The sequence below is a fragment of the Notolepis coatsorum genome (assembly GCF_963971535.1).
Source record: "Notolepis coatsorum genome assembly, chromosome: 17".
NCBI lineage: Eukaryota > Metazoa > Chordata > Actinopteri > Aulopiformes > Paralepididae > Notolepis > Notolepis coatsorum.
In genome coordinates this window covers 11,290,715-11,303,009 of record NC_140181.1, presented here as the reverse complement: position 1 = coordinate 11,303,009, position 12,295 = coordinate 11,290,715, and the positions used below count along the sequence as shown (strand labels likewise).

At 46.1% G+C, this 12,295-nt stretch overlaps 1 protein-coding gene across 3 annotated transcripts in view; it reads left to right on the top strand.

The window, feature by feature from the left end:
* Positions 1-12,295, top strand: part of mical1 (microtubule associated monooxygenase, calponin and LIM domain containing 1) — a 135,160-nt gene that overhangs the window by 88,887 nt on the left and 33,978 nt on the right. For all 3 annotated transcript variants that reach the window (XM_084334061.1, XM_084334060.1, XM_084334059.1), the window contains exons 16-18: positions 2,362-2,424; positions 5,271-5,355; positions 7,918-8,085. In XM_084334061.1, the coding sequence (XP_084190187.1) occupies positions 2,362-2,424; positions 5,271-5,355; positions 7,918-8,085 (316 nt within the window). The remainder of the gene's footprint in view (positions 1-2,361; positions 2,425-5,270; positions 5,356-7,917; positions 8,086-12,295) is intronic.

Here is a 12,295-nt window from a genome sequence, read left to right as displayed (position 1 = left end):
AGTGGTGCCTGGGGGGGTCAGGTCCAGTGGTGCTGGGGGGTCAGGTCCAGTGGTTCTGGGGGGGTCAGGTCCAGTGGTGCTGGGGGGTCAGGTCAGTGGTGCTGGGGGGTCAGGTCAGTGGTGCTGGGGGGTCAGGTCCAGTGGTGCCTGGGGGGGTCAGGTCCAGTGGTTCTGGGGGTCTGGTCCAATGGTTATGGGGGGGTCAGGTCCAGTGGTGCCTGGGGGGTCAGGTCCAGTGGTGCTGGGGGGTCAGGTCCAGTGGTTCTGGGGGTCAGGTCCAGTGGTGCTGGGGGGTCAGGTCAGTGGTGCTGGGGGGTCAGGTCAGTGGTGCTGGGGGGTCAGGTCCAGTGGTGCCTGGGGGGGTCAGGTCCAGTGGTGCCTGGGGGGGTCAGGTCCAGTGGTGCTGGGGGGTCAGGTCCAGTGGTGCCTGGGGGGGTCAGGTCCAGTGGTGCCTGGGGGGGTCAGGTCCAGTGGTGCTGGGGGGTCAGGTCCAGTGGTGCTGGGGGGGTCAGGTCCAGTGGTGCCTGGGGGGGTCAGGTCAGTGGTGCTCGGGGGGTCAGGTCCAGTGGTGCCTGGGGGGGTCTGGTCCAGTGGTGCTGGGGGGTCAGGTCCAGTGGTGCCTGGGGGGGTCTGGTCCAGTGGTGCCTGGGGGGGTCAGGTCCAGTGGTGCCTGGGGGGGTCAGGTCCAGTGGTGCCTGGGGGGGTCAGGTCAGTGGTGCCTGGGGGGGTCAGGTCCAGTGGTGCCTGGGGGGGTCAGGTCCAGTGGTGCTGGGGGGGTCAGGTCCAGTGGTGCCTGGGGGGGTCAGGTCAGTGGTGCTGGGGGGTCAGGTCCAGTGGTGCCTGGGGGGGTCTGGTCCAGTGGTGCTGGGGGGGTCTGGTCCAGTGGTGCCTGGGGGGGTCTGGTCCAATGGTGCCTGGGGGGGTCAGGTCAGTGGTGCTGGGGGGTCAGGTCCAGTGGTGCCTGGGGGGGTCAGGTCCAGTGGTGCTGGGGGGTCAGGTCCAGTGGTGCTGGGGGGTCAGGTCCAAGTTCTCCTGATAAAGACGTCTGCTAACCCCCCCCCCCCCCCCCCCCCCCGCCCGGTTTTTAATATTTTTAATCCGATGGCCGCTTTCATCCAGAGCACCTTGTGGCTTTTTGACTGTGCGCTGCTGTCGGGACAAAACCTCATAACTCCATTTTTTGAATTTTTGTATTATTATATAAATCAACTCCGTAGATCATCCTCCATATGTGTGTGTGGGTTTTACAAAGTTTAAACAATGGGAAAGCATTAAACCGATCATCTGTCTAAACCTCCTAACTCTATTCACCCTCAAATCTGTGTTAGTTTTTTTCATCTGCTGAAAAGTTGGGTTTTTGGAGTTATGAGGTTTTGTCCCGACAGCAGCGCTGTGTCAAGTTCAAGTTTTGTTTTATTTGTCACATATATAAGGTACATGTACATTACAGTGAAAAGCTTGGTTCTGTATGAGCCTCCGGAGATTGTGCTTCATACAGTAAAAAGAATAAAGACCAAACACGATACAAAATATACAATACACAAAACTAAAGTACAACATGCAACGAAATGCTAAAAGGAGGTTATGTTAGGGCGGCTGGGTGGCGCAAGTGGGCAAGGCGCTCGCCACCAACGCAGGAGATACTGGTATCGAGCCCGGCTCTCGCCGTTGCTTCCGGCTTGGCCGGCCGTCGTACTAACACAATTGGCCAAGTGTTAAGAGGGTGGGAAAGCCGGTGGGTGGGTCCTGGTCGTTGTAAACAGCGACTCCTACAGTTCGGTCGGGGCGCCTGCTCAGCGAGGAAAGGATCTAAGGGGGTAGTGTGATCCTTCCACACGTTACACCCTCTCAGTGAGAGTCCGCGCTGCCAGGTGAAAAGAAGCGGTTGATTGGCTAGACGTGTGTCGGAGGAAGCACGTGGTAGCCTCCACTCTCCCAGACCGACTGTGGGGGGTAAGTGCGCAGCGACCAGGAAGGGGATTGGGAATTGGCATAACGACTAACATTGGTATGGGAGAAAAACGGAGGAAAAAGGAGGGGGGAAAAGATAAAAAATTTAAATAAAAAATGAGGTTATGTTGAATGAGTTGACGCTGTGCCCAGTTAGCTGCAGGAACACACTTAGTTAATTTATCTCCATCTCACAGTGTAGATAATGGTGTTTTAGTTTTAATTTAGTGGTAAAAGGTTTTACTTTATCATTATGATGTTTTTTTTCCCCAGTCGTACCATAACATTGAACATCTCTCTGTTCTGTCATTCTGTCAGCGTCTGATATTCTGTCGTCGCATTACGTAACCCGTGTTGCAAGAAGCGGGTCACGTGACCAATAATTCGTTTTTGTTTTTTTTTTCTATAAAGGAGAAGCTGGCAGCCAACCGAGAGGCAAAAGCAAGAGATCCGACGATGGGAGACGAGGCCAACGTGAGTCTACTTACATTCTACTCCACTTAATTCTGCTTTGGTAGAATATCTACGGTATTTCATTAGTATTGACTTGCTCAGCTCTGATATATAGGGCTGCAGCGATCATTTCAAACCTTTATTTCAACTCGAAAGGCAAGTGAGGTTTCCCTCATTTACAATCACGTCACGAGTGTACATACATAGATAGTTAAGCAAAACATACAGAGTTAAGCAAAAGAAAAGGCATATAAAATCACACGGCATATACAATCATAACACTTAGACTAGTAAGGATGACAATCAATTAAAACATGTACAACTTGATTGACAAAGGTTGGGGATCAAGGTTTTAAACTCTGCAACAGAGGGGAGGGAGTTCATTCCATGAGCTAGAGGGGCATCATAGCAAAATGCAGATTTACCCTGTTCAGAGCTACTGTCGATTACTTTAGTATACTACCCGTTATTCCATCGATTTATCGAGTAATCGGATATGAAATAACTTTTGCTTTTCTATTGTTATTTTTTCGAGCAACTTAGATAACTTGGATATCTTAACATAATAAATGGTAAATGGCTGCATTTATATAGCGCTTTTATCCAAAGCGCTTTACAATTTGTTCCTCACATTTTACCCATTCACTCACTGATGGCGGAGTTGACCATGCAAGGTGCCAACCTGCACATCAGGAGCAATTAGGGGTTCAGTGTCTTGCTCAAGGACACTTCGACAAGCTGCCCGGGAGGAGCGGGAATCGAACCGGGAACCTCCAGATTACCAGACGACTGCTCTACCTACCGAGCCACTGTCGCCACCTATATATATAATAACTAGCCACCATATTGATTTATGTTCTTAACCAGCCATTACATGTGGCCATAATTAACATCAACGTACATTCTTTACTAGCCATAATTTCAACTGGCAATGACAACATTATATATTTAAGTTAAATGCTAATGACGACGTTACCTTTGTGTCGGCTCCGCTCTGTGGACTGGATCAATCAATCAATCAATCAATCAATCAGATTTATTTATATAGCACATTTAACATGACACGGGTCAACCAAAGTGCTGTACAGAGGGTAGATACACATAGATACATATAGACAACAATCACGTTTTATGGGAGGACACACAGGTAAGCACACAGGAAAACGGGGCACGAGTCAGTGAACGGGAAAGGCTAGTAGGTAGAAGTGGGTTTAGAGCCTAGATTTGAAGGCATCTATCGAGGGGGCGAGAAGCCTAGTGGAGGCGGGGATGCTGTTCCACAGTTCAGGGGGCAAGGAGCCTAGTGGAGGTGGGATGCTGTTCCACAGTTCAGGGGCTGCGACAGCAAAGGCACGGCCCCCCCCCCTGAGCTTGAGGTTAGACCTCCGGACTGTCAGGAGCCTCTGATCGGCTGACCTGAGGCACCTGGTGTTGGAATAGGGGAATAGGAGGTCTGAGATGTAGGAGGGGGGGGTGACCATTAAGGGCTTTAAAAACAAATAGGAGAACCTTAAAATCTATCCTGTAGCGTACTGGAAGCCAATGAAGGGAGGCAAGGACAGGGGTGATGTGGTCTCTCTTGTGGGCTCCGGTCAACCGTCTGGCAGCGGCGTTTTGTACCAGTTGTAAGCGGGACAGGGAAGACTGGTTGATGCCTATATAGAGGGAGTTGCAGTAGTCTAATCTAGATGAAATGAAAGCGTGGATGACTCTCTGAAGGTCTGCAGGGGAGAGAAGGGCTTTGAGTTTGGCAATGGTGCGTAGTTGGAAAAAACATGCCTTTACCACTGAGTTCACTTGTCTGTCGAATTTAAATTGTGGATCAAAAATGACACCTAGGTTCTTGACGTACGGCTTGACCAGGGAGGACAGGTTGCCAAGGCTGTTGGTAAGGGTGGTGACAGCGTCTGGGGGGCCGAAGAGGATTATTGCGCATTTGTTTTGATTTAGTTGTAGAATGTTTTGTGCCATCCAACATTTAACGTCATCCAGGCAGGACATGAGGAGACTGTTAAGTAGAGACTGGTTGTTAGGTTTCAGGGAAACGTAAAGCTGTGTGTCGTCAGCATAACAGTGAAAAGAGATGTTGTGCTTCTGAATGATTGGATGCTTTCTGCTGAGATGCTGAAGCGTTGACGAAGTGCTATTGTGGTGCTAGTTCAGTTTTACAACAGACGCACTGCGCAGAGTTTTCCTTTTCTTTCAGCTTGAAATTATCCCAAACCTTTGACAACTTCTGGCGTTTTCTCTAGGTTCTGTCTCTCTTTGCTCATCGCTATTTAGTATTTTCTCTATCTTCTATTTTGCAAACCGCGCCCTGAAATCTCTTCACGTTCACTTTCCACAGCGGAAGTGCGTTGTGCAACAGTGATTACTGTCCTTGTGCAACACAGTGCGCTGGGGGTTAAATCGGGCCTTGAGGGGAAATTATTTGATTCAATGATTTTTTAGTAATCTAGTAACTCTAGTTACTCTAATCGTTTCACCTCTACTCTGATAAAAAAAATCTAAGCTAATCTAAAATCTAGGGGGCGACAGCGTCTCAGGAGGTAGCGCGGTCGTCTTGTAGTCAGAAAGTTCCTGGTTCGATTCCCGCCCCTCCCGGGCAGCGTGTCGATGTGTCCTTGAGCAAAGACACTTAACCCCCTAACTGCTCCCGATGAGCAGGTCGGCACCTTGCATGGTCGCCTCCGCCTTCGGTGTGTGAGTGAATGGGTGAAATGTGAGGAACGAAATTGTAAAGCGCTTTGGATAAAAGCTGCTATATAAATGCACCATTTACCATTTAAGCGATTACAGAGAGGAAATGTAATTCATATCTCAACTTTTTATTCTTCAGCTTATTAATTATTCTCTCCCTCTCCCAGTCGGTAGCTCCTCTCGTAGCCCCAGAGGTGAGGCCCGAGCCTGTCGCCGAGGAGGGTGCTGACCCCGACCTGGACCCGCTCCAAGGTACTCATTAGAGGCAGAACGTACCGACGGCATCTTGCTATCCACCGCACGTAGCCCACAATCCTTTGCAATTATGCAGATAATGGGATGGTGGTTTTGGAAAATGATATACGTCGACACAGGAAGAATGTCGACGTGTGAAACATCAGCTGGCTGGTGGAACGAGCAGCGTTTTCACCAGCGTTGCTCAACTGTTCTGCCAGCTACTCCTGAGAACATCGTTTTGCAAGATACTGTACCGATTACCTCACACTAGAGGAAGTTGAAGCACAGCAAAGCTACCCTTGGTTAAACTAACTTTTGTTTAAAAGAATAAATAAATACAAATAATAATAATAATAAACCAAAGGAAAACATCTGCAATGCGATATGAAATGATAACGGAGAGAAGTTAAAGTTCTTTATTTGTCAAATACACAACAATACAGGGGCATTGCAGGTAATGACATGTTTGTGTTTCGAGCTCAGACTCAACCGTGCACAATTAAGAAACATCAATGAATACAAGAATGGTAACAATAAGTAGTAGTAGTAACGTCAAATAAAATATAAAATTAGGTAAGATCAAATAGTCAATTATTTACAGAAAGTGTAGAAGAACATGAACCCATTTAGACCTAAAATGCCTGCTAAGAATGCATTATATAGCCTGCATATACACACAAATGTGTTTCAACGGGTTAAGAGACACGACTACAAACAACACCACTCAGTTGACCTATCTCAAGCTCCGCCTATCTCAAGCTCCGCCTATCTCAAGCTCCACCTATCTCGAGCTCCACATATCTCCAGCGCAGCGGTTGTGATTGGAGGATCAAGAAAAGAGGGCGGGGTTTGAGATCCGGTCAATTGAAAGTGGAAGAATACGTACACGGAGTACTCCTCACTTTAATAGCCGTAAATAACCGTATCTGGGTTATTTTTCTGTGCCAGGCTGTTCTGGCTGTGTATGGTTCTTCCACACGCTACTGAGGCTTCTGACTGTTTGTTAAATTAATTAATTGTAAAATTGCCAATATGTCTTGTTTCTTCCTTGTTACTGATAGACTTCAATCATCCAATCCACCAAACAGGAGTCAATAGCAACTGCAGAATAAGCTGTTTGAATAAGATTTGGCACATTTTTCATGGGCGCAATCCACACACTTAGATGTGCTGCTCATCCCGCAAATGCATGTTCCTTACAAATGGGGCACCATTTAAAAGGGAAATAAACAGGCTTTCCAACGGTATAAAATATATTGCCAAGAAGCATCGTTACAAAAGAGAAATAATCTACCAAACACAAATCTCCAAACTTTTTGTTCCATGTTTATATTACTACCTACTATACTAATATGTCTCTACTAGGGATGTCCGATATTATCGGCCGATATTGGCATTAAAATGTGATATCGGAAAATATCTGTATCGGTTTTACATTTCTATAACCTTTATTTACCCAGGCAAGCAAGTAAGAACAAATTCTTATTGTATTTATTGTCAAAAGTATGCATAATGTTGTGTTCATTCCACAACAAGAGATATGTAATGTTAATTACCTGAAATTATTCCGTTTTTGGGTGGGGGGGGGAACCCTGCATATATCGGTATTGGTTGATATCGGTTGATATCGGTATCGGAAATTAAGAGTTGGACAATATCGGTATATCGGTATCGGTAAAAAAGCCCAATATCGAGCATCCCTAGTCTCTACTACTATGCACTCAACACTGCAGCACCCAAGTTTCAACACTGTTTGATGAACATTGTTACTCAGCTGATAGAGTTGTACCCTTCCTGCTGAACTCGTCGTACAGAACCTGTAGGTCGCTTTGGATAAAAGCGTTCAGCTGAATGACTAAATGTAATCTAGACAACATACAAATATACGGTACAATAATCTACAGTAAGTGAACGGTTGGAGCTGACGGGACACGCCACCAGCCGCACTGTCGCTGTTGGTTCTGCAAACGCACGTTACGTTGAGCTAGGGTCCAAATGAAGAACGGACGGACGGACGGACGGCGGTATCTTCCATCTGTTCTAGTGGCCGCCGCTCCCCGACAAATCCCTCTGCTCCCGTGATAATAGGGCTGCAACTAATGACCATTTTGGTCGACTAATCGAAAAACAATTATATAAAAAAATTAAATAAAATAAAACATATATATATATCTACCTATCTTTGTGAAAGTGGCTTCTCAGCTCTGGTCCAGCTGAAGACAGAGCAGAGGAACAGATTGGACATTGAGCATGACCTCAGAGTTGCTTTGAGACTCTTGTCAGGACCAAACAACATCCCCAGTTATCCCATTAGTTCCCCCAAACTTACTGTCGGTCTGTTATGTTAAGCTCAGAAGTCTTCAGCTGGCTGGACCAGAGCTGAGAAGCCACTTTCACAAAGATAGGTAGTAAAAAAAGAAAAAAGAAAAAAAATTATAATATTTTTTTTTAATGACTAATCGACGCAACAATTCCTCGTCAACGATTTTTTTTATAATCGACGTCGTCTATTATGTCGATTAATCGTTGCAGCCCTACGTGATAATAACCCGTTTGTGTTTGTCCCGCTGACGCCAGGCCTGCTGCCGGCGGGGAGCAGTGAGGAGTGTCACGTCTGCAGGCAGAGGGTCTACGTCCTGGAGCGCTTCAGCGCAGACGGCAAGTTCTTCCACCGCAGCTGCTTCACCTGCCACCGCTGTGGCATCACGCTCCGACTGGGAGGATACACCTGCCACCAGAGCACAGGTGAGACGCAGAGCCAGGGCGCTGCGCTATAACTCATGTGCTCCAATACAATTTAGGAGCACACAAAGAAATTTAGGAGCACAGTGAAAAATGTTCAAGTAACACAGAGCATATCGGTTGTCCAGCTGGAGGGAGGGAGGGAGGGAGGGAGGGAGGGAGGGGGAGAGAGAGAGAGAGAGAGGGAGAGGGAGGGAGAGAGAGAGAGAGAGGGAGAGAGAGAGAGAGAGAGACTCTCTTACCACGAGGTGGGCATAAAAATAATTTCTAATCTCACTCTGAGGCCAGCTTTTCATTGTGAGGTTGTTTGTAGAGCTAAATCTATATTTTATATTATTGCTATGTGTCCATTGTCAATGTCAATTGACAGTATAAACCTTCCCTTCAATATGCCATAAAGAAATAATTTCTTCATCAATACATTCCCATTTTATAGCGTCGTGAATATGAACTATATACTGCAATGATCTGGGGTAATTCCTGCAAAGCTAGTTATAGGGCGCTAAGCTAATAACGTTGAATCGATTGGCGTTTCGGCCCTACACAAGCTAGAGTTAAAAATCCAAATGCATATGATCGGTATCATGGTCCACCATGAATGCATGAAAGGGGGGGGGGGGAGTCATTTCTGATTATTGATTACCAATAACGGCATTCGTTATTGCAACATCATACGCTGACAGGGTGGATGGCTATGAGAACAAGGCCCGATCAGGCTGAAATTGACGTCAAATCGCTCTTACCTGTGGCCGGTTGGATTCCAAAAAGAAATTCCCAGTTATTTGATCGCCATCTGGTAGATCGATATGTCCATTGTCTGACGCTATATTCCTTTACTGCATACTGAATTCGGCGTCGCAATAAGTATTCCAGGCGATCGGTTGAAGCCCTCGCTTCAGGCTAACAGAAAAGCTAACCCGGAGTGAAAAAAAGGTGACACCCCGTCTGCAACAAGGGAAACTGCATTATCGAGACAGCGCCAATACCAGGATCTGGCCGGTACTGCACTTTCGGAGTCCCGATATGCCGTTTCCAGCCACCATACAGCTCCGTGACATTGAGTAGGATATTAAAATGGAATAAAAGCAAAAACGAGTGGTAATACGTATATATACACGTGGTTGGCCGTTTAAGGATGGCGCCCAATAACGTATATATATACGTGGTTGGCCAGGAATGTGTTAAGAGTGGGCAATTAAATATATTGAGCTTTGATAGCTAAGAATTTGAGCCTGAAGTCTTAGAATGGTGAACTGACCAAGTGACCAGGCTGACAGACGGATCCTTTATCGATGTTTAGAGTTACTTCCATGTTAAAACGCATTCAAAGTGATGTTGGTCTTTCAGTGGAATGGAACTGGTTTTCTGTGACGTCGCTGTGTTTCCGTCCCTGATCAGTGTTCTAGTACGTCTGGTTCTACGTCCCTGATCAGTGTTCTAGTACGTCTAGTTCTACGTCCCTGATCAGTGTTTTCTAGTACGTCTGGTTCTACGTCCCTGATCAGTGTTCTAGTACGTCTAGTTCTACGTCCCTGATCAGTGTTTTCTAGTACGTCTGGTTCTACGTCCCTGATCAGTGTTCTAGTACATCTGGTTCTACGTCCCTGATCAGTGTTCTAGTACGTCTAGTTCTACGTCCCTGCCTCTGCTTCTCAACAGCTGTCCTGTACCTGATCAGTGTTCTAGTACGTCTAGTTCTACGTCCCTGCCTCTGCTTCTCAACAGCTGTCGTACCTGATCAGTGTTCTAGTACGTCTGGTTCTACGTCCCTGATCAGTGTTCTAGTACGTCTGGTTCTACGTCCCTGATCAGTGTTCTAGTACGTCTGGTTCTACGTCCCTGATCAGTGTTCTAGTACGTCTGGTTCTACGTCCCTGATCAGTGTTCTAGTACGTCTAGTTCTACGTCCCTGGCTCTGCTTCTCAACAGCTGTCCTGTACCTGATCAGTGTTCTAGTACGTCTAGTTCTACGTCCCTGGCTCTGTTCTCAACAGCTGTCATCCCTGATCAGTGTTCTAGTATGTCTAGTTCTACGTCCCTGATCAGTGTTCTAGTACGTCTAGTTCTACGTCCCTGATCAGTGTTCTAGTACGTCTAGTTCTACGTCCCTGATCAGTGTTCTAGTACATCTAGTTCTACGTCCCTGATCAGTGTTCTAGTATGTCTAGTTCTACGTCCCTGATCAGTGTTCTAGTACGTCTAGTTCTACGTCCCTGATCAGTGTTCTAGTACGTCTAGTTCTACGTCCCTGATCAGTGTTCTAGTACGTCTGGTTCTACGTCCCTGATCAGTGTTCTAGTATGTCTAGTTCTACGTCCCTGATCAGTGTTCTAGTATGTCTAGTTCTACGTCCCTGATCAGTGTTCTAGTACGTCTGGTTCTACGTCCCTGATCAGTGTTCTAGTATGTCTAGTTCTACGTCCCTGATCAGTGTTCTAGTATGTCTAGTTCTACGTCCCTGATCAGTGTTCTAGTATGTCTAGTTCTACGTCCCTGATCAGTGTTCTAGTATGTCTAGTTCTACGTCCCTGCCTCTGTTCTCAACAGCTGTCGTACCTGATCAGTGTTTTCTAGTACGTCTAGTCAGGGTACAAATTAGTCACACGCCCACCGCCACAGGCTTGTAGATTTAATGTTTGGCCGTCATAAATTAAGGCCTGGGCGCCATCTGGCGGCCAACAAAATCCACTGCATGCGTCGGCTAGAGCTGCCGCGATCGCTGTTGCATCACGCTCACCGCAGAGTTGGGCTGAATACCGCGTCACCGCTGTTTTTTATCATAATAATAAAGTTGGCTTGCGGCTCTGCAGATATACCCTACTCGGTTCCAAGCGACCCTATTGGTCCAGCCTGGCTCTGCGGCTCTGCAGATACCCCCTACTCGACGCGTCACATTTTGTAGCCTCTGTCTGAACGAAAACAGAACGCCGCGCCGCCATCTTTACTGCCTCGCTAAGGATGCATTTCATTCAGGATTTGTTTGCGACAGAACCAAGTGCAATAAACAAAAAAGAATGGATTCACTGTGTATTCTGCCTTATTTATTGATGAAACAACCGACATCAACCCAATTTACCACCGAGCGGAGAGTTTAGTGTCACAACAAGATCGCTGATGTGTTAAGTTTGTTGTTGTTATTAGCCTAATACTACAGTCAGCCGATATAGAGAGGTAACGTTAAACCCGGGTTTGCTTGGTAGAATACACAATGAGAGGTAACGTTAGCGTTGGCAGAACACATTTTACACTGTACATTGGAATATTGACAAAGCCTTACTTGGTCATTTACCCATTCCCCACACGGAGACAAACGGAGTAGTAGTACCTGGCTGCAGTGGAAAAGGAACGAAGTACCAGGTGCCTAAAGCGGGTCGAGTCGAGTAGGTACTATGCAGTGGAAAAGCACCATTAGACTAGAGGCAGGCTATAAGAGTAGACTACTAAAAAAAAAAAAATGCATTCAAACTTTATTTTTTTTTTTGTGCGCACTGTGCGGTAATTAGAGTATTATATAGTAATAATAACACATGGCGATATACTAAAAAGCTATTTATAATTTTTGGCTGGTAAAACATCTGGATGGCTGGTAGTTTTTAAAATCTACCAGCCAAATGGCTGGTAAGTCAAAAAGTTAAGTTTGTTCCCTGCGTCTAGTTCTACGTCCCTGATCAGTGTTCTAGTACGTCTGGTTCTACGTCCCTGATCAGTGTTCTAGTATGTCTAGTTCTATGTCCCTGGCTCTGTTCTCAACAGCTGTCCTGTACCTGATCAGTGTTCTAGTACGTCTCAGGGCTGTACGCTAAGCTTTTTCACTAGGGGCACACTTGCCCGTAAATGAGACATTTAGGGGCAAAAAATATTTTTTAGGGGCAAATTTTTAAATAACAATTTTACCATTATTAAAAAAATATGTTCCTCCTGCCTCATTACTGTGGTCCTTTTATTTAACATTTAAGTGCGTTTGTTTTCAGGTTTGTATCTTTTATAATGAACCAACCGAGAAAGTGTGTAAATCACTAATAGAACAAAAACAACAAACTGTGTGTGTGTGTGTGTGTGTGCGCGCACTTGTGTAGTGCTCCTTGAATGAGATCACCACAACACACACACACCATTGCATTAATCAGGAGGACAAGAAACTCTGCATACATTTGTTTCACAATGAAAAGTGCTTTAGAAATCAAATGAATTATTATTGTAAATAACCCCATGA